This window comes from Cibotium barometz, chromosome 22 (assembly GCF_041138505.1).
Source record: "Cibotium barometz isolate CiBa-2024 chromosome 22, ASM4113850v1, whole genome shotgun sequence".
NCBI lineage: Eukaryota > Viridiplantae > Streptophyta > Polypodiopsida > Cyatheales > Cibotiaceae > Cibotium > Cibotium barometz.
Genome location: NC_141067.1, coordinates 32,436,955 through 32,455,769, shown reverse-complemented (window position 1 = coordinate 32,455,769; position 18,815 = coordinate 32,436,955). Strand labels below are relative to the sequence as shown.

General features: G+C 36.6%; 2 protein-coding genes across 2 annotated transcripts; both read right to left on the bottom strand.

Annotated features, from left to right (window-relative positions):
- Positions 1-10,477: 10,477 nt before the first annotated feature.
- On the bottom strand, positions 10,478-11,541 carry LOC147626551 (chaperone protein dnaJ 8, chloroplastic-like). Its single transcript, XM_086816953.1, has 3 exons — positions 11,190-11,541; positions 11,005-11,073; positions 10,478-10,882 (listed from the first exon to the last, which is right to left on the bottom strand). Exons 1-3 carry the CDS (start codon positions 11,397-11,399, stop codon positions 10,718-10,720), a joined length of 444 nt encoding a protein of 147 aa, XP_086673079.1. The 5' UTR covers positions 11,400-11,541; the 3' UTR covers positions 10,478-10,717.
- A 2,965-nt stretch (positions 11,542-14,506) lies between these two features.
- On the bottom strand, positions 14,507-15,634 carry LOC147626550 (chaperone protein dnaJ 8, chloroplastic-like). The gene is made up of 3 exons (XM_086816951.1): positions 15,274-15,634; positions 15,039-15,107; positions 14,507-14,916 (listed from the first exon to the last, which is right to left on the bottom strand). The coding sequence occupies exons 1-3, from the start codon at positions 15,481-15,483 to the stop codon at positions 14,752-14,754; spliced, it is 444 nt and encodes a 147-aa protein (XP_086673077.1). The 5' UTR covers positions 15,484-15,634; the 3' UTR covers positions 14,507-14,751.
- Positions 15,635-18,815: the final 3,181 nt, after the last annotated feature.

Here is an 18,815-nt window from a genome sequence, read left to right as displayed (position 1 = left end):
GTTGATTCTCCCCACACAAAGGTCTTTAACAGGATCACGGAGGACGCGATCGCCCATAAAAGGAAGGGGGGAATGTTAATCCTATTCTAGGAATAACAAGAGCTACCGCTATTATCTTACATCAAGGAGTCACGGTAGATACACAAAAGGGTCATACATTCAAGATATGAAGCAATAGTGTCCAAAACTACAACTTGGACGGGTGCCCGTAATGGTGTGATGGAGTATTTATGGTGATTTTTGCTTCAAGAGCATGTGGTAGCAAGTTAGGATGAAGTCCTAAGTGATGTACTTCATGGATATATTATGAGAGTAGTCATTGTAATAGCATTAGGCCTCTTATGAGCCTAAAGTGCCCAACCGGCCACAATTTAAGTGAGTGTGAACACTTATGGCCATGTATATAAGTGAATTTCTCTCATAATACAACATACTCTCCCATTGTGCAATTGAATCTTGCTCTTGCTAATCTCTCTCCCTAATGCATGCTAGAGTGAGTGTGTGTGTGTGAGTGAAGTGAGGTGAGAGGAGGGACGAGACCCGTAGTGCAACGCGGTGGTGTGACAATGCTCGGGAGACGGGGTGGAATTGCTTCTCTCAAGGAGTTGTAGAGCTTGGAGACCTCAAGGATTACAAGCTCAGCCATTGAAAAGATCCTCACGACAGTTGCGGTTCGCCAGGTAAGCTCTTTTTGGATGTGTTTCAAGGAGGGTTAGGGTGAGCCATAACACACACTTGAAAGTCTATTTTTATCAGAATAGCTTGTATGCATCACAATGTCCCACAAATCTCCACATGACCCTCATCAACCTTCCAAATTCTTACGACTTATGGTGGAATGCCTCTAATTTGCTTCTATATTAGAACACAATTCGAACTCATTTGAGGCATTGCTATGCATCTTTAACATGAATGCCTCTAATTTGCTTCTATATTAGAACACAATTCGAACTCATTTGAGGCATTGCTATGCATCTTTAACATGAATGGTCAAAGATCTAGATGCACGATCATGAAGGGTGTTTTGTCATGATCCCTATTGGCAACACCCGCGATTTTTTCCCCAACATTTGATTTTGTCAAATCATAGAACCACATTAAATTATTCAAGGGTACAGAATCGAAGATGATCTCATAGTCACCCACCATGAAGACTTTCTTACTCACTTAAATCATCTTAAATCTAATCTCCCACCTGAAAAGATATTTGTCACACTTCACACACATGTTCTTGGAGGACTATAAAATAACAATTCTCACATTTTATTTTGTAGCACATAAACCATCCATTAAAGATGAAATTTTCTTATTACAATAACGTTTATTTCAATATTTCCTATTTAGATTTAATTCTAACATAGAGCTTCTTTACCATTCTAATTCATAGTTAATATATTTTTCTTTTAAAAAATGTTCTTGTACTATTAACCATTTTTGCTAAGCATTTACACTACAAGGAAAGGTAATATCTACAGATATTTAGTGAAGTATAAAGGCCACCCCATTGAAGAATCTCAATGGCTCCCTGATCATGCTCGTAGTGCCTATCCATGCTTAATTGCATCTTATGTTCATACTAGCCCATGATGATTTTTTATTTTGTGACAACTAAGGACAATTTCTTATCACCCCTGGGGTATGTTATGAGGAGTGAATTCATGAAATTTTATATTCTCACATTTCCTATTATTTATGAATTTTCCTAGATGAGTTAAAATTGGGATGTCTTTCTAAATCCGTGTGATTCCATACATGCATGAGAGTATGGGTTGCATCGTCTTGATTATTTATAATTTTAACCAATTAATTTATTGATTTATTGGCATAGTTGATGTAAGTGTAAATCCTTGGGTTGGATAACCAAGGTGAGGTGGTTGATCAAGAAGATTTTGAGACACTTGATTTGGGTGTCAGCGGAATACTATTTGATTTTGTGACAATGCCTGCTATTATTCTATTTTGGGCTTATTATTGATGGATATATTTATTGGGACATGTGAAAGCTCTCTTGTGCATATTTGATTTTTCAAGAGATATACACATTTATAAGGTTCAAGGTTTAAATCTATTTTTTGGCTTGCACGTCCAATAAAGCAAACTATTTTTATAGAAGTTGACATATTTGTAAAAGTGGACACCATTTTGAGCCCCACAAGTTATTTCAAGCAATACGATTAAAATACATCAAGAGAAAGTGTGGGCTCACTCTTTTGTGGGGATAAATTGGATCCAATCTTGCATTAGGAAATTTTAGAGGTCATTTGGAGGGCCTTTTAGAGGAGAGAGAAAATAGAGCGCAACCAATGAGGAAGAAGCAAATGTAACCTTGAAAAATAGCTTAACTCATTGAAAAATTTCATCAAAAAATACTCACATTCACATTCAATGAGGGTATCTTTTTAAAAAACGATTGAGTACACATTCAATGCGGGTATCTTTTTCAAATGAGGTAGAGTTACTTTATTAAATATGGCTTACGTCATCATTGGATAAGAAAAAATTAGAGAGTAGCATCAAATTTTTGGAAAAGGTGCCATATGATGACGTAAGTGCCTTTTGCAAACCCAAAAAGTTGAGAGCGAATTGTAGCTACTTGCGACAGTTTCTTGTCAAATGAGGGTATTTTTTAAAAAAAATTCTAGAGAGAGAAAATATGAGTTTGTGAATTTCTTATAAGGCCCTAGAAATGACCTCCAAAATTTCCTAATGGTGTTACATGTAACTTTTATTCTATGCATTATGATTATTATTTTGTAATGTAGTTACTTCATTGGGTCGTTTTCTTCCAATAGCTATACACAACTACAAGTACTCAAGAGCTACAAGGAAAGGTGGGAGAGAAAATGAAAATTTGAAGTATAGGTAGCGCAACGGGAGTATGTCACAAGAATAGATGGTTATTATTGTGTTACTAAGCGACACCCGTAGCCTTTTTTTTAAAGCTCTTTAAAAGATGAGTTTTTTAATTAGAAAGTATCGCATAGCCACACCCGTAACTATATTGTTATGATGGTGTCACTATGCCTCCCTAATGTTGTAGTATCTCTATATAACACCATTATTCAAATTTATTTACAAGTGGAAATCAAGAAATCATAACTCTAATACTACCTAAATATGCAATTTGAAGAATGTTGTTCAAACAATGGGAGCATAAAACAGGAATTATGAAGAATGTTGGATAGTGGGAGCATAAAATAGGAAATGTGAGGAATTTACAAGTGGAAATCAAGAAATCATAACTCTAATCAAGAAATCATAACTCTAATACTACCTAAATATGCAATTTGAAGAATGTTGTTCAAACAATGGGAGCATAAAACAGGAATTATGAAGAATGTTGGATAGTGGGAGCATAAAATAGGAAATGTGAGGAATTTTGAAGATGGGAGCATAAAAATGAAAATGGGTGAGGGTATAAAATTACAATCATGCACATGTGCTATCAAACTTTCAAACAAAAAGTTTCCTTGACCACACAAAATAATGCCACAATAAAATTAGCTTTAGGATCGAAGCTTGCTATTGATACTAAAACTAAAAAATAGGTCATTTTGATTTACATTTCTCATTGAATTTGAAATACGTACATATATGGAGGTACTAACCACTATGACGGGAAGAAGACTTTGAGACCTTGTGTGAACTCCATGTTAACATTGGCAAATTTAGCTTTTGTGTGTAAAAAGGAATATGTACATTTGGCCAGCTTTACAGTGAAGCTTGGTTGGGGTTAGGGGGATTTAAAAGATGGATTAATTCCAATTTAGAGAGAGTACTAGATGTGGGAAGAGTAGTTCCTTGTGCCATCCCCCCTTCCCAACCCATCCATTCCTTTCAATCCTCCCACGTGTCATTATTCACCCCCATCCAGCATAAAGTGCCCTTTAGCCAATGCATTTGCATTCCCTTGCAAGCAATCCATGTTGGTCTATAATTTGAGAAACAACCTTAGCAACTGTATACAACCTAAGGTCTAAAGGAGAGAAAAGACATTAGTATTTCCAAGTAAAGTCTCCAACGCGAGTTTACCTCAAAGGCATCTTTGATTTGCATGAAGGTGGAGGTAAAGGAGTTGCCTTTGTAGACATCTGGATGAAACTTCAAGCTATAGTAACAATTTTCATGTGTAAAATCCATCAATTGTTCCAAAATTTTAAAAAACTCCGTGACATTTTTTCATACTAGGCTCATATTTTTTGTATAGCTCAATAAGAATATTGTAAACCTTTCATTTAGAAGTGCTTTTATTGTTGTGTTCCATGATAACCAAAAAGTTAAACTTGCAATGCAAAATTTGCAAATCAAATTCCCTCTAAATCTTGTTTCTTACTCTAATAAATGATAATATTCTTAGTTTGAATCACTAAAGATTTATGATTCTAGAACAATAAGTTTATAATGATTTTTAACATTGTGATGTTTAATAAAATAACATGTAAATTATAAGTTTTGATAAAAGATACACTGTAAACACTCACTCACTCAATGCTCACAAAGATCAAAGAGAACATAGAAGAGAGAGAGAGTGTGTAGAATGCTAGTTCATTAGGAGCAAGAGATCAAGGTACAATGAAGATTAAAATAAACAGCAACCCTAAACTAAGGAGGAGGTTGCTTATATACTATACCTATTCACAAACTAGATGGACATGAGGGAAAAACCAATGGTATAAAAGTGCCCATATGGCATAAGTGCATGATCTCATAATGTAGTACCACCTAATATCTAGCAAACCTTCCTTGTAGTGCAAATGTGAGGTTTACAGAGATTGCAGAGATCAATCTTTGAAAGGGAAATAACCCAAAGCTTTGCGAAAAACCTCAAACTTCTCATGTGATAAGGCTTTAGTGAAAATATCTGCCACATTGTCATGTGTACTACAATAGATCAGATTGACCCTTCCAGCATGGAGTCTCTCTTTGATATAGTGATAATGCATTTTAATGTGTTTGGTCTTGGCATGAAAGATAAGATTCTTTGCAATTGTTACTGTGCTCTAACTGTTAGTGAGAATAGGAGGAGGGGTATTTGAAGAGACATAAAGATCAAACACAACAATATCTACTGAAAAAATGGTTTAATCAATGGGTCTAGTTCTACTTTGCGAAGCATTAGACAATTTGCTATCCTGCAAGATGCTTCTAACCTATCTAGGCATAACCCTAGATTCATTGATTTACTGATCTTTCAACATTTACTACATCTTCTAGCTAATTTAAAGTTGGTGCAACAATTTCTTGAGCATTCTCCCCTTGCAACAAAACAAGAATCAGTAGGCAAAATATGATGAAAGTTAACAAAAAACTAGCACGGGTAATAACCCATCAAACAAGTCTAGAAAATGGCATAGGATGCTTATTGAAATCCACCATTAAATAGATAAAATTATCTACAAAATTGACATCCCTACTGACAATAATCTTTATAGTTAGAGGATTGTAGAGACGATAAACTTTGCTTTTAGTACTATAACTAGTAAATATGCATTTCACTACCTTGTCATCAAGTTTAGTTTTGCTTTGTGGTGGTACATGTGCATATGCCAAACAACCAAAAAGACACGCGTTCAACCTTAGGTTTTTTTATTGAAACAAGCCTCATAAGGAGTGGTAGTCTTCAAAGCTTTAGTGAGACACTTGTGTAGCACATATAATTGCTTCCATACAAAACTTGTGTAAAAGTTGTTGACCTTTAAACCATGCATCTAACCATCTCCATGAGAGTCCTGTTTTGTCTCTTAGCAACACCATTTTGTTGTTGTATATAAAGAGTTATACACTAGTTCTTAATTTCTTTTTGTGCCAAAAATTCTTCGAATGTATTAGACATATATCCCCCCTCCCTTGTCTGAATGGAGAGATTGAATTTTTAAGCCAGCTTTATTTTCAACCATAGCAAGAAAGTGCTGAAAATGAGAAAATGTCTCTAATTTTTCCTTCATACGGTAAGACTAGCCGTACTTCCTGTAGTCATCAATGAATGTAACAAAGTATAAGTTTCCTACCAACAAAGAATTAGTCTGCACACATCACCGTGTATGAGTTGCAATTTATGATCAGCTCTATCTGCTACATTCTTTGGGAAAGTTTGCTGAGAAATTTTGCCAAGGATGCATCCTTCACAAACATACCTTGGTGGAAGATCGAATTGAAGAAGATCCTCAAACATCTCTTGCTACTGCGAAAGCATCAAACCACTAATAGAAGTGTGGCCAAACTTAGCATGCCACAACTGGGCATCTTTCATTGCATTAGAAATGTCTACCTACTACCAGAGAAGAAACAACACACTTGCCATACATGTCCAATTTGTATAAACCACTAGTGATTAAAGATCCAGTAAGCATAATATGTTTATCATATTCCCTATTACGGACAATGCATTTATCATATCTACAAATTCAACATTAAGACCTCCCGTTACTAGAGTGGGCACATAGAAACTAGATTCTTTTGAATACCTAGAACAAAAAGTATATTTTGAAGAAAAATATCCTTACCACTTATAGTTGTGAGAACCACCTTACCAATACCTTTGATGGGGTAACATGCATTATTGGCACACATAACGATGTGACCATCTTGTGTAGGGTCCATATGTTTGATCAAACTTCGTTCAGAAGTTATGTGGTTAGTAGCACCACTATTAAGAAACTAATTGTTAGAAAGAGTTGCACTTAGACATGCATCCTAATCAAGATCATAGCTACAAATAGCCATTAGTCACAAGTCTTGATGGATAATGAAACTAGTAGAGTCCTCTTTCTTGGAACTCTGATTGTTAGAAATAGAACTGTTGGAGCCTTTATTGGATTCATTTTTCTTATTTTCCTTATTTTAAAGTTTGAAGTAATTTTTAACTTTGGGGCTAGGCTTCTTGCAATACCAGTAGGTCACCTTTTATGGCTATTTGAAATCATTCTTAGCTGCATTTTGTTGGAATTAGTATTCTGCTAAAATTTCTTGCCCTTTTGGCTACTAGAGCCTAATCACTACTAGAACTCTCAGAGATATTCTTTCTAGACTATTCCTCATGCAACAGTAATCTAACAAGTTTCTAATAGGTAAGAGAGGTTGCATTGCCTCTCAATCAAAGGCAAATAAGCTTCAGGCAAAGAGTTAAGGGTGATGTTAACAATGTTCTTTTCAGGAATGACTTCATAAATATTGAGAAGTTTCTCTCTCAAGTCATGTAATTTGGTTAAATGTTCATTCATAGACCCCTTTTCTTGCATATTTTCATTATCAAGTTGCCTTCTGAGAAAGGAAATCATTGCATCATTTTTAGCCTAATACATAATTTCTAAAGTATTCCAAGCAAGCATGGATGTTTTACAAGAGCGAATGTGTGGAAAAATGAATCTTTTAACTGACAAGGCAATTCGTGCCAAAGGCAATAGATCTTTTAGCTGACAAGGTAATCAGTGCCAAAGCTTGAGCATCGTGTGAATCCCATTATCTTTGAACAACAACTTGTGCATGTATCTGGGTCTTTGGCCCTAACCCCTTTGAGGAGTAGCAAAAGTAATTGTGCCAAGCGAAGCTTGTTATAGCACCACTGATATGACCCCATAAGCCCTTTATATAACAAAGATATTTTTGACCATAAAACTCCATAGGTAGTAATTAAAACCCCTCTAATTTATCCACTTTAAAAAGAATACCAAAAAACTTATTTAATGCAAGTTATTGGCCATACGTGACTGCTTGAGAATTTAAGAAGGAAAGATACTAAAAGAAAGCTTAAACTAATGTCAGCAGGTGAACTCTGGCAAACTGCTAAAAATTATCAACAATCGGATCAGTGATTTGAGTCTCTTATTGGATGATTAGAGGCTTCGATGAGTTGTTTGGAGAAGAAGAATCGACATTTGGATTACTATGGAAGAAATCATCGTCAATTGAACTAAGATCACTAATTGGAGAAGATGATTACAGAAATGGACGATCAGGGAGAAGTACAATCAGTTGATTGGAAAACAACAATCACCACGATTGGATACGATCGATCGGACAATTATAGGTCATTGATTGAATGATCAAAAAATAGAAGCCACACGATTGGAAAGTGAAATCGGGCATTGATCTTGACGATTAAAAAAGTACAATCATTGATTGGAAAAGTTGAATTGGATGATTGGAAAAGCACAATCGCCGATTGGAAAAGTTGAATTAGATGATTAGAAAAGTATTAAATTTATCGATTGGAAAAGTAAAATCAGGCAATTGGATTGGCCAATTAAAGACGCCACAACTAGAAAATCAGAGCGATTAGAGAAGTTGGCAATTGGAGAAGTTGGAGATTGGTGAACCAGTGCAATCGGCAATTAAAAAACCTATAGACGATTGGAAAATTTACTGAGCAATCACCGATTTGACAAACCTATAGAATGATTGGAGAACCAATATAATCGTCAATTGTAGATAAGTGATTTCTCTTCACAACGATTGCACCAGCTAGTGATTGAGATCCAGACGATTGTATCGTTAGGCAATTGGAGAACTAGCTAATTGCTCAGACTAGCGATTGGAGAATTAGCCAATTAAAAAACTAGACGATTGCTCAGACTAACGATTACGTAATTTTGTTTGCCACGTGGTGCTGATCTCTACCACATGGCACTTGTCAACCAAGGAAAAAAAATAGGGGCTAATCTTCACCAATTGGCTATTTTTTGGGGGTTTTCCATAACAAAACCGTTTGGTATCTTAAAACATTTGCCCAAATTTTGGCCGTTTTGAAGGTTTTTAGAAAATATTAGCCCAATTTTTGATATTTTAGGGTGTTTTTTGAAAACATTGGTCCCATTTTTTATAATTTTAGATTTATATAGGAGGAATAATCACCAGCCCACCTACACTTATATATTCATGGAGGCATCTTATTTTTTTGCCCTGTTGACCACGTGTCAGCAATATATAAAGTAGTGGAAAGCCGACGGATCTGGTTGAATGTTGATGTCCATTAATTGATTAACGGAATGCAAACACTGCAACGTTAGAAATTAAGAAATCGTGCTAGATTTGCACCCGAGTTGCCACACCCAACTGTTGTCGTGCTTGACTAATCTACACCATCCACTGTTTGCACAACACAACCAAGATCGATATCACCACCAAAGAAGCTATTGGCAAATGGTTGCACACAAGGTGCTCCACATAGCACATAACACTTTAAGCAAGAGAACCACTACAACTATTGTGAAAGCTTGAAGCAAACAAGCTATGGAATGCTTAAAAAGTTGTGAAGCTTGAATCAATGTGAAGTGATTAGGAAACAAAAACAAAGCTATGGAAAACTTTTCTCTGATACCAATGTTACCTTTGATGAAATACACTCACTGATATTCACAGATCAAAGAGAATATAGGAGAGATAGAGAGAGTAGAAGGCTAGTTCACTAAGAGCAAGAGCTCAAGGTACAATGAAATACAAAATGAACATCAACCCTAAACTGAGGATGAGGTTGCTTATATACTAGCAAACCCAAGGTGCCTATTCACACCTGGATGGCCATGGGAAAAAACCCAATGGGACAAAAGTGCCATGACATAAGTGAATGAGCTCACAATGTAAATATCTAAAATAAATTATAAACATTTTTCATTAGGAAAAAAAACCACATAGAGCCCATAGTTGCATCCTGAGCTCCTTACAAGACCCAAATGAGATCTTCCAACTCCCCAAATGAGAGGGTTTGAACCTCTCTCCCTCCCTCCCTCCCTCCCTCCCTCTCTCTCTCTCTCTCTCTCTCTCTCTCTCTCTCTCTCTAAAGAGTTTTTATTTTCCTTTTAGGTATGGGGAAAGGAAGAAAACGATGGGGGAACGATGGGGGGGGGAGACTAGAAGCATGGTAAGCTGGCACTAATAACAGTGTTCTGTACATAATGTTATGTAGATAATAAAGCACTAATAATAGTGTTATGGACATACTGTTATGTAGATAATAAAGCACTCTAATTTGGAACTTTTTAGTATTATCCCACTATAAAAAGGTGTTTTTAAAGTTTTGAAGATATAATATTTTTATAAAAATACATCCTTAGTACATAGACTACACGATGGCATGATAAATATAGGTGTTGGTTGCTATTATTGCTCAAAGCAGCCCACCTAACTATGCTTTAACCTAGTGCTAATTGGTATATTTTTATTATTATTTTCATGTCCAATGTTAAGCTCAAGGTTTAATGACACCATTATTCATATTTGTTTGCAAGTTTATATCAAGAAATCATAACTTCAATACTATTTCCCAAATAGGAAATGTGAAGAATGTTGAAGATGGGAGTATAGTGAACCACTTAAATTATCAAATCTAAGGATGCGAGTATAAAGTTACAATGAAGCACATGGGCTAAAATTATCAAATCTAAAATTTTCTTGACCAGGGTCCATCATATCATGCACAAAAAAAACACCACTTTGGAGTTTCAAGCAAATTAACTTCAGGAAAGAAGGTTGATATTGGTACTAAAACAAAAAATATGAAATTTAGATTTGCGTTCTGCATTGAAATATGTACATATTTGCTCTCATTGAGGTACTATGATTGGAAGAAGACTTTGAGGCCTTGGAGCGAACTCCAATGTCGACCACTGGGGAATTCAAAAAGAAATTTATACATTTTGGCAAGTTTTGGCTTTCACTTAGGCTTGTTTAATCCCAATTTAGAGGGAACTTTAGAGGATGGATTAATCCCAATTTAGAGGGATTAGTGGTTGATGTGGGAGGAGTAGTCCCTTGTGCCGGCTCCTTCCCAACCCATCCACTCCTCCCAATCCTCCCACGTGTCATCATTCACCCCCATCATGGGCTCAGGCACAAAGGGCTCTGCAGCCAATGCATGCGCATTCCCTTGCAAGCAATCCATGATAGTCTGCAATTCGAAAGTAAAACGAGACACCTTTAGCATCCTCTATAACCTAAGGTTAAAATTATCTGAAAAGTAGAGAGAGAATTTAGTATTATATTGTCAAGTAAAGGCTCCAACGAGTTTACCTCATAGGCATCGTTGATTTGCATGAAGGTGGAGGTACAAGAGTCGCCTTTGCAAACATCCGGGTGGAACTGCAAGAAGCAGTAACAATTTACAACTATTATGCGTGTGTGTGTGTGTGTGTGTGTGTGTGAGAGAGAGAGAGAGAGAGAGAGAGAGAGAGAGATGTGTTATAACGTGGGCTTACCTGCAGTGCTAATTTGCGATAAGCCCTCTTGATGTCCTGCTCTGACGCTCCTTGATTAAGCCCTAATCTTCTCAAGGCAACGTCCGGGCCAAGATAGGAAGCTCTTGCTAATCCGGCCTGGTTAGCCGGCCTAATGGAAGGTTGACTTGTAAAACCGAACCTAAGAAATGGACGTGATTGCAGGCTGGTTGTAACGTTGGCAATTGCCATTAATTAATGTATTGAGGTATGTTTAGATGTGTGCAGCTAGCCAAAAATCAAAATTTACAAACCACACAGGTGATGGGATTGCTTGACAAGAAGGCTAATTGAATGTGAAGTGGGAGAAGGTTATGTAATAATAATTGGAGTGAATGATACACGTACGCTATATATAAGGATTTGTAGGACTGAGATGCTCATATTTTCCGAAGATTCCATACATGGTTACGCGTCCAATACAGACGAGGACTTATCCAAAGGGCAGAGGGGCTGACGTGGTAACGTGGCAAGTTGGCAAGTTGACAAGGTCCGCGTGTAAGAAAGGTCGCCGAAGAAGAGCAATCAAGCCTTGACCCTTCCCTTTGTGAAATCAAATTTCAACATGAAAAAAACGTGTCCATTAAAAACGTGTCCATATCGGCCGTGGCCATTAAAAACAAGCCTTGTGTTGGAGTCCTATACGTCCATATATATATATACATATATATATATACATATATATATATATACATATATATATATATGGCCATCAAAAAGAGGCCTAGTCCTAAACCATAAACGTGCAGATCTATTAATTACTGGCTCCTAATGTCTCCTTTTATATATATATGTATATATATATATACATATATATATATATATATGTATATATATGGCCATCAAAAAGACGCCTAGTCCTAAACCATAAACATGCAGATCTATTAATTACTGGCTCCTAATGTCTCCTTTTATATTCTATGAAAGAGCTGTGATAAATTAATTCTAAGGATTCCCCTTAGTATAGCTTTGACTTACACCACATTCTCACATAACAAGACCAAGATTGGAACCCAAGACATGACAAGCTGTACCACTCCACTATGTCGCCAGTATACATAGTGTTACAAGCAATTGCATTGCAAACCGTTAATATATATGTCTCTTTTAAGAAGCTCATGTGCACCTTATTCTTAGTGTGAAGACCATGAAATGATGTATTTGCTTCATGCAATCTAATCTTGATCAATGGAATGATATAGCCTTGTATCTTTCTTGATATCTTGTCTACCTTAATTATTAATTACTAGTGTCTTTACCTATGCTTAAGAACTCTCTAGGGTTTGATCCTATCTAGGTCATAGGTTGGTTATAATTGGATCGTCGTAGTGTTGATTATGTGCATATGACTATCAAGATTATATACTTTTGGGGTATTTCAAGAGCCAATGACCATACTACTTGGCCCTATCACAAGCTTCTCATAGAAGCTTGCGACTAAGGTAAGTTCTTTAAGAGTCAAAATCTTACTCTAGACTCTAGAGCCTCGCATAGTTTTTTGAGCCTACCCAACGTACCATGAATTAGCGCGCCTTGCATCGCTTAAATACTTGTAAATTTTACAGTTGAATGTTTCAAAACTCTTGGACTTTATAAGATTTTAGTTATTGACAGCTTTAAATTCTTTGAGATTATTATGAAATACCTTTGAAATTTAGACATGAAGGTTTTTCACCATAGGGGGAAGAACTTTGTTCACGCATACAGAATTTGAAATACCTTCAAAATTTAGACATGAAGGTTTTTCACCATAGGGGGAAGAACTTTGTTCATGCATACAAAATTTGAAAAGTGACAAGGCTTTGAAGATGGTGGGGACAATAGCCGGGTAGTTAAGGAGGCACCTTTGTCCTCATAAGACGCGGGTTCGATTCTAGCCCACCCCTCTCCCCCCTCACTCCAAGGGTGAAAGAATGTGTGTTCTTGTGTTTGGGGGGAAAAGAAGAAGGTGCAATTAGTTTGGGACCAGTATCTCCTCTTCCACATAGAACTTGTCGTCTTGGAAGCTAGCCACATAAGACGCTCTGCCTTTGGGTTAGTACTTGTTTGGTTTGGATGCTTTTGGAAAAGCTAAAATGGGCATCTCATTCCAAAAGATCCTTCTCATGTTTATTATACTTTGCATGTACTATGGAATTGCCAAGAGTTTCCCTATGAGTGACTTCACATTTATTTTGTGGAGGGGGATCCCATATTCATTTGGGAGGTTTTTGTGATTGTTGGCTAGCAAAGCATAACCCGAGTATTAGCTAACGTTCCCGCGACCAAGTTGATGAGCGTGGGATTTGAGAGAATTTTAAGCGTGTTTGGGTGCCTAATCCTACAGTAATCCAGGGCGCTCAATATGGCAAAACCTCCATTTGTTAGGTTCGGTTTTACAAGTCAACCTCCGATTAGGCAGGCGAAGCAGCCGGATTAACAAGGACTTCTTATCTCGGTCCGCACACAGCCTTACGAAGATTAGGGCTTCATCAAGGAGCATCAGAGCAGGGAATCAAGATCCGCGCTGCAGGTAAGCGCATGTTAATAAACGACTCTCTCTCTCGCGCGCGCGCGCGCAATAGCTGTAAATGCTTGCAGTATTATCCGACTCTTGTACCTCCTACTACTATGACTGCCTCACAAGCAAGCACGTCTGCCTCACGCGATCAGAGTGGAAGAGAGAGAGGAGCGATGGCTGCCCCTCGTGCCTGCTGTACAACAGATTAAGAGAGGCAGAGGCAGCCTCTCTGCAAGCACATGGGGGAGTTAGACAGAGAGACGTTGGGGTGTGTAGATGAAAGAGAGGGAGGGAATAGACCTTTCTGCAAAGAGAGATATAAAGGGCGCAACCTTACAAGACCCAAACAAGATCTCCCGAATTCCCTAATAAGAGGGTTTGAATCTCTCTCTCTCTCTCTCTCACACTCACACACACACACACACACACACACACACACACACACGAGAGTTTATATTGGGAAAGGAAGTAAAAGATGGGGGAGACTAAAAGCATGGTATTAAGGTGGCACTAATAAGAGTGTTTTGTACATAATGTTATGTACAGAACAATGTTTTGTACATAATGTTACTAGTAACAATGTTTTACACTAATAACAGTGTTCTGTACATAGATAATAAAGCACTAATAATAGTGTTATATATATACTATTATGTAGATAATAAAGCACTCTAATTTGGAACCTTTTATTATAATTACTTACAGATTTTAAATGGTCATAATATCAAGGAATCATAATTAATTTCTAAAAAACAAACGAAAAATAGGAAATTAATTTCAGGTGGAAAGAAGCTTGATATTGATACTAAACGAAAAAATAGGAAATTTAGATTTGCGTTTGGCATTGCCTTTGAAATCTGTACATATTTGAGGTACTTTGAGGTACTATGATGGGAAGAAGACTTTGAGGTCTTTGAGTGTACTCCAATGTCAATCATTGGGGGATTCAAAAAGAAATCTATACAGTGTTGGCTTGCTCCTAGGCTTGGTTAATCCCAATTTAGAGGGAACTTTAGAAGATGGATTAATCCCAATTTAGGGGGATTAGTGGTTGATGTGGGAGGAGTAGTCCCTTGTGCCGGCTCCTTCCCAACCCATCCACTCCTCCCAATCCTCCCACGTGTCATCATTCACCCCCATCATGGGCTCAGGCACAAAGGGCTCTGCAGCCAATGCATGCGCATTCCCTTGCAAGCAATCCATGATAGTCTGCAATTCGAAAGTAAAACGAGACACCTTTAGCATCCTCTATAACCTAAGGTTAAAATTATCTGAAAAGTAGAGAGAGAATTTAGTATTATATTGTCAAGTAACGGCTCCAACGAGTTTACCTCATAGGCATCGTTGATTTGCATGAAGGTGGAGGTACAAGAGTCGCCTTTGCAAACATCCGGGTGAAACTGCAAGAAGCAGTAACAATTTACAACTTGTGTGTGTGTGTGTGTGTGTGTGTGTGAGAGAGAGAGAGAGAGAGAGAGAGAGAGAGAGAGAGTGTGTGTGTGTGTTTGTGTGTGTGTGAGAGAGAGAGAGAGAGAGAGAGAGAGTTGTTTAATAACGTGGGCTTACCTGCAGTGCTAATTTGCGATAAGCCCTCTTGATGTCCTGCTCTGATGCTCCTTGATTAAGCCCTAATCTTCTCAAGGCTATGTCCGGGCCAAGATAAGAAGCCCTTGCTAATCCGGCCTGCTTAGCCGGCCTAATCGAAGGTTGACTTGTAAAACCGAACTTAAGAAATGGACGTGATTGCAGGCTGGTTGTAACGTTGACGATTGCCATCAAATATATTGAGGTATGTTTTGATGTGTGCAGCTAGCTAAAGATCAAAATTTACAAGCAACACAGGTGATGGGATTGCTTAACAAGAGGACTAATTGGATGTGAAGTGGGAGAGATGTTATACAGATTATGTAATAATAATTGGAGTGAATGATACACTTAGGCTATATATAAGGATTTGTAGGACTGAGACGCTGATATTTTCCGAAGTTGCATACATGGCGACGCGTCCCATACAGACGAGGACTTATCCAAAGGGCAAACGCGCTGACGTGGTTAAGTGGCAAGCTGGCACGTCGACATGGTCCGCGTGTCAGAGAAAGGTGAGCTATTGGTTGCCGTGGCAACTCTTGACCTTGACCCTTCCCTTTCTGAAATCAAATTTCAACATGACAAAAACGTGTCCATATTGGCCATGGCCATCAACAAGATGCCTTGTGTTGCAATCCTAAACAATACACATGCACATCTATTAATTAATGGCTCCTAATGTCTCCTTTTATATTCTATGCAAGAGCTATGACAAATTAATTCTAAGGATTCACCTTATGATAGCTTTGACTTAGAACCACATTCTTACATAACAAGCCTAAGATTGGAACCCAAGCCATGGCCTTCGAAACTACAAGTTGTACCACTCCGCTATGTCACTAATATACATAGTGTTACAAGCAACTACATTACAAACCATTAATAGATGTGTTTTTTTAAAGAAGGGCATGTGCACCTTATTCTTAGTGTGAAGGCCATGAAATGATGCAATCTAATCTTGATCAATGGAATGAGGCGATTTGAGAGCCTGAATCATCAGAAAGCTGGATTGCCCTCGAATCATTAGAAAGATGGATTGTTTGCTTGGTGTTGACCTTATATTGTCCCTATTTTGAAGTCTTAATCTTTTAGAAGTCTATGTTAAGTTTCGAGGATGAAACCTCTTGGATGGGGATGGTTGTAAGAAAGTGTCTTGTAGCTTGATAATGAAGATCATAGGTCAATATGTCACTAACATTAACACTAATCATATTGCTTAGCACTAATCATGGTTGTAAACCACTTCCTTGATCAAGAAATAGTTCAGATGACATTGAATCAATAAATTAATGCATATTTTGCCACTAATCATATTGCTTAGCAATAACCATGGTTGATACCACTTTCTTGATCAAGAAACGGTTTAGATGACATTGAATCAATAAATTGATGCATATTTTTTCACTAACCACCTTGATTAAGCCCCAAACTTGCTTAATCTATGCATACATTTCTTGTTGTCTAATAATTTTGTCCTTTAAGCAACCTTTCCGTGCTTCTTTGCAAGAAAATCAAGAAGAACTGTAGAAAGGATGAAAGGTTGACACTTACTTTAAATAATTCTTGCACTTTAATCCCTTTGTTGTAGGCTAATTTTGCACAAGAATTTCAACTCTGCACACTTTCTTGATCAAGACTTGTAATCAACACTCCAAGATCTTCTAAAGACTTGCACAACAACCATTTCTTAATCTTTTTCCAGCCTCTCAAAATGTCCAGCATATTCCCCTGTAATCAATTCCCTCTTCAGAAATATAAGAGATCTTGTCTCTGCCTGTTTTGGCATAGAGAGAGAAAATATTCTAGAGAGAGAATATTCAAATTTTGAATATTTTTGGATAGAAAAATATCTCATCTTATTAAAATGAATTCCCCTAAAACAGAAATTCAGAAAGAATTTTCCAATGTGCAATTGGAATTAATTGGAAATGGGTATAAAGGACCTTAGCCTAAGGGTCTAGATTTTCAAAAATTTTAGATTATGGTCCAATTAAGGTTCCTTTGGGCCAATAGCATCAATCCATGTGTAGGGAGGAGATAAATCCAATTTTGTAAAAGAAGATACCCAAAAATGAGTAAATGCTCACATAAGATGAAGAGTTGAAAATGTACAAGGTTTATTAGTAAAAAACTATGAGAAATATTAAAAATATGAGATATTTTGGGTATCCAAAAATGAGTAAATGCTCACACAAGATGAAGAGTTGAAAATGTACAAGGTTTATTAGTAAAAAACTATGAGCAATATTAAAAATATGAGATATTTTGGATATAATGATTCCATTTTGACACATATGTAAAGAAGGGGAGTTCTTTAAAGGAGGTGCATATTTCACATGCTTGAATGAGTTTTAAACTCAAAATTAATGTGATATTTTTATCTCTCCTCTCTCTTGAATCAAACCAAATCAAAATGGAACCAAATCGAATCAAAAAGGAACCAAACTAGATCCAAATCTAGTCCAAATTCAACCAAACTGAATTTGGAAAATTCTAGAATTCAGTTAGCTTTGGTTAGAGCTTCCCTCTCCTATAAATAGAACATGAGTCCTTTGAAAAAAATAGAAGAATTTTACTATACTAGAGTTATGGTGAAATAATGCTAATTTCTACTATTCTCTAAAATTCTCTCCAAATTGAAGAAATTGGAGCTTCCCTCTTTCTTCAATCCCCATTGGTGGCTCCATCAACATACTTAACCAATTGATTGGTTGGGGGCCTCTACCGTGAACAAAGAATCAAGCAATTTGTAAGGTAATTAGTGAATTTTGATCATTTTCTATAATTTCTCAATGTTTCTCTCTTCTCAACCCCTCTCAAGCTTGAGAAGCTTAATTGGAGTGGTTTTTGAATGCTATTGAAGTTAATTGATGAATGGTAGTGAAGAGTTACATAATTTGATGAATGCTATTGAAGTTAATTGATTAATGATAGTTAAGAATTACATAAATTTCTATTTATGCTTAATTCTAATGGTTTTTATGTAATTTCTCTCTCTCACTCAAGAAATGGTCATACTCATGACCCATTCTCAATCCAAATGAAGCTTTTCATAAAGCTTTTCCTTAATCCAAGATTAATCTATGCTTGAGGTCAAATTAATGGCTTTTTTCTATGCTTTTAGTTTATGTATTTCATGAATATTGATGATTCAACCCATAATTGGGTTAATGATCCAATTAGGGATCATTCTAATCATTTCCTTAATGATAAGCTTTATCCTTCAAAATAAATTGAGATTTATCAGTCATAGTAGCGGAGCTATGGCAAAATTTTTATAAAAAATACACATAAAATAATTTTATTCAAAGCATGAAAAGAGAACTTCCTAGGATATTCTAGGAATTATCATCCTAGATTAATTGAAAGAATTTTATTGTAATCATGGAGAAATTGATTTTTATGTTATGCATAATTGATGATTATTTTATTGTAAAAGTGTTACTTTTATCATATTTGGATTTCATGCATAGAGGTATGCATAAAAGAATTATTGTTTTAATATAAAAGTGTTTCCTTTG

Excerpts from the sequence above, each read along its gene's own strand:
- LOC147626551 (XM_086816953.1), bottom strand. The coding sequence starts at position 11,399 with ATGGCAATTGCCAACGTTACAACCAGCCTGCAATCACGTCCATTTCTT. Across the intron at positions 11,074-11,189 it reads ATCGCAAATTAGCACTGCAG|TTCCACCCGGATGTTTGCAA; the intron begins GTAAGCCCACGT and ends TGCTTCTTGCAG. Across the intron at positions 10,883-11,004 it reads AAATCAACGATGCCTATGAG|ACTATCATGGATTGCTTGCA; the intron begins GTAAACTCGTTG and ends TTCGAATTGCAG.
- LOC147626550 (XM_086816951.1), bottom strand. The coding sequence starts at position 15,483 with ATGGCAATCGTCAACGTTACAACCAGCCTGCAATCACGTCCATTTCTT. Across the intron at positions 15,108-15,273 it reads ATCGCAAATTAGCACTGCAG|TTTCACCCGGATGTTTGCAA; the intron begins GTAAGCCCACGT and ends TGCTTCTTGCAG. Across the intron at positions 14,917-15,038 it reads AAATCAACGATGCCTATGAG|ACTATCATGGATTGCTTGCA; the intron begins GTAAACTCGTTG and ends TTCGAATTGCAG.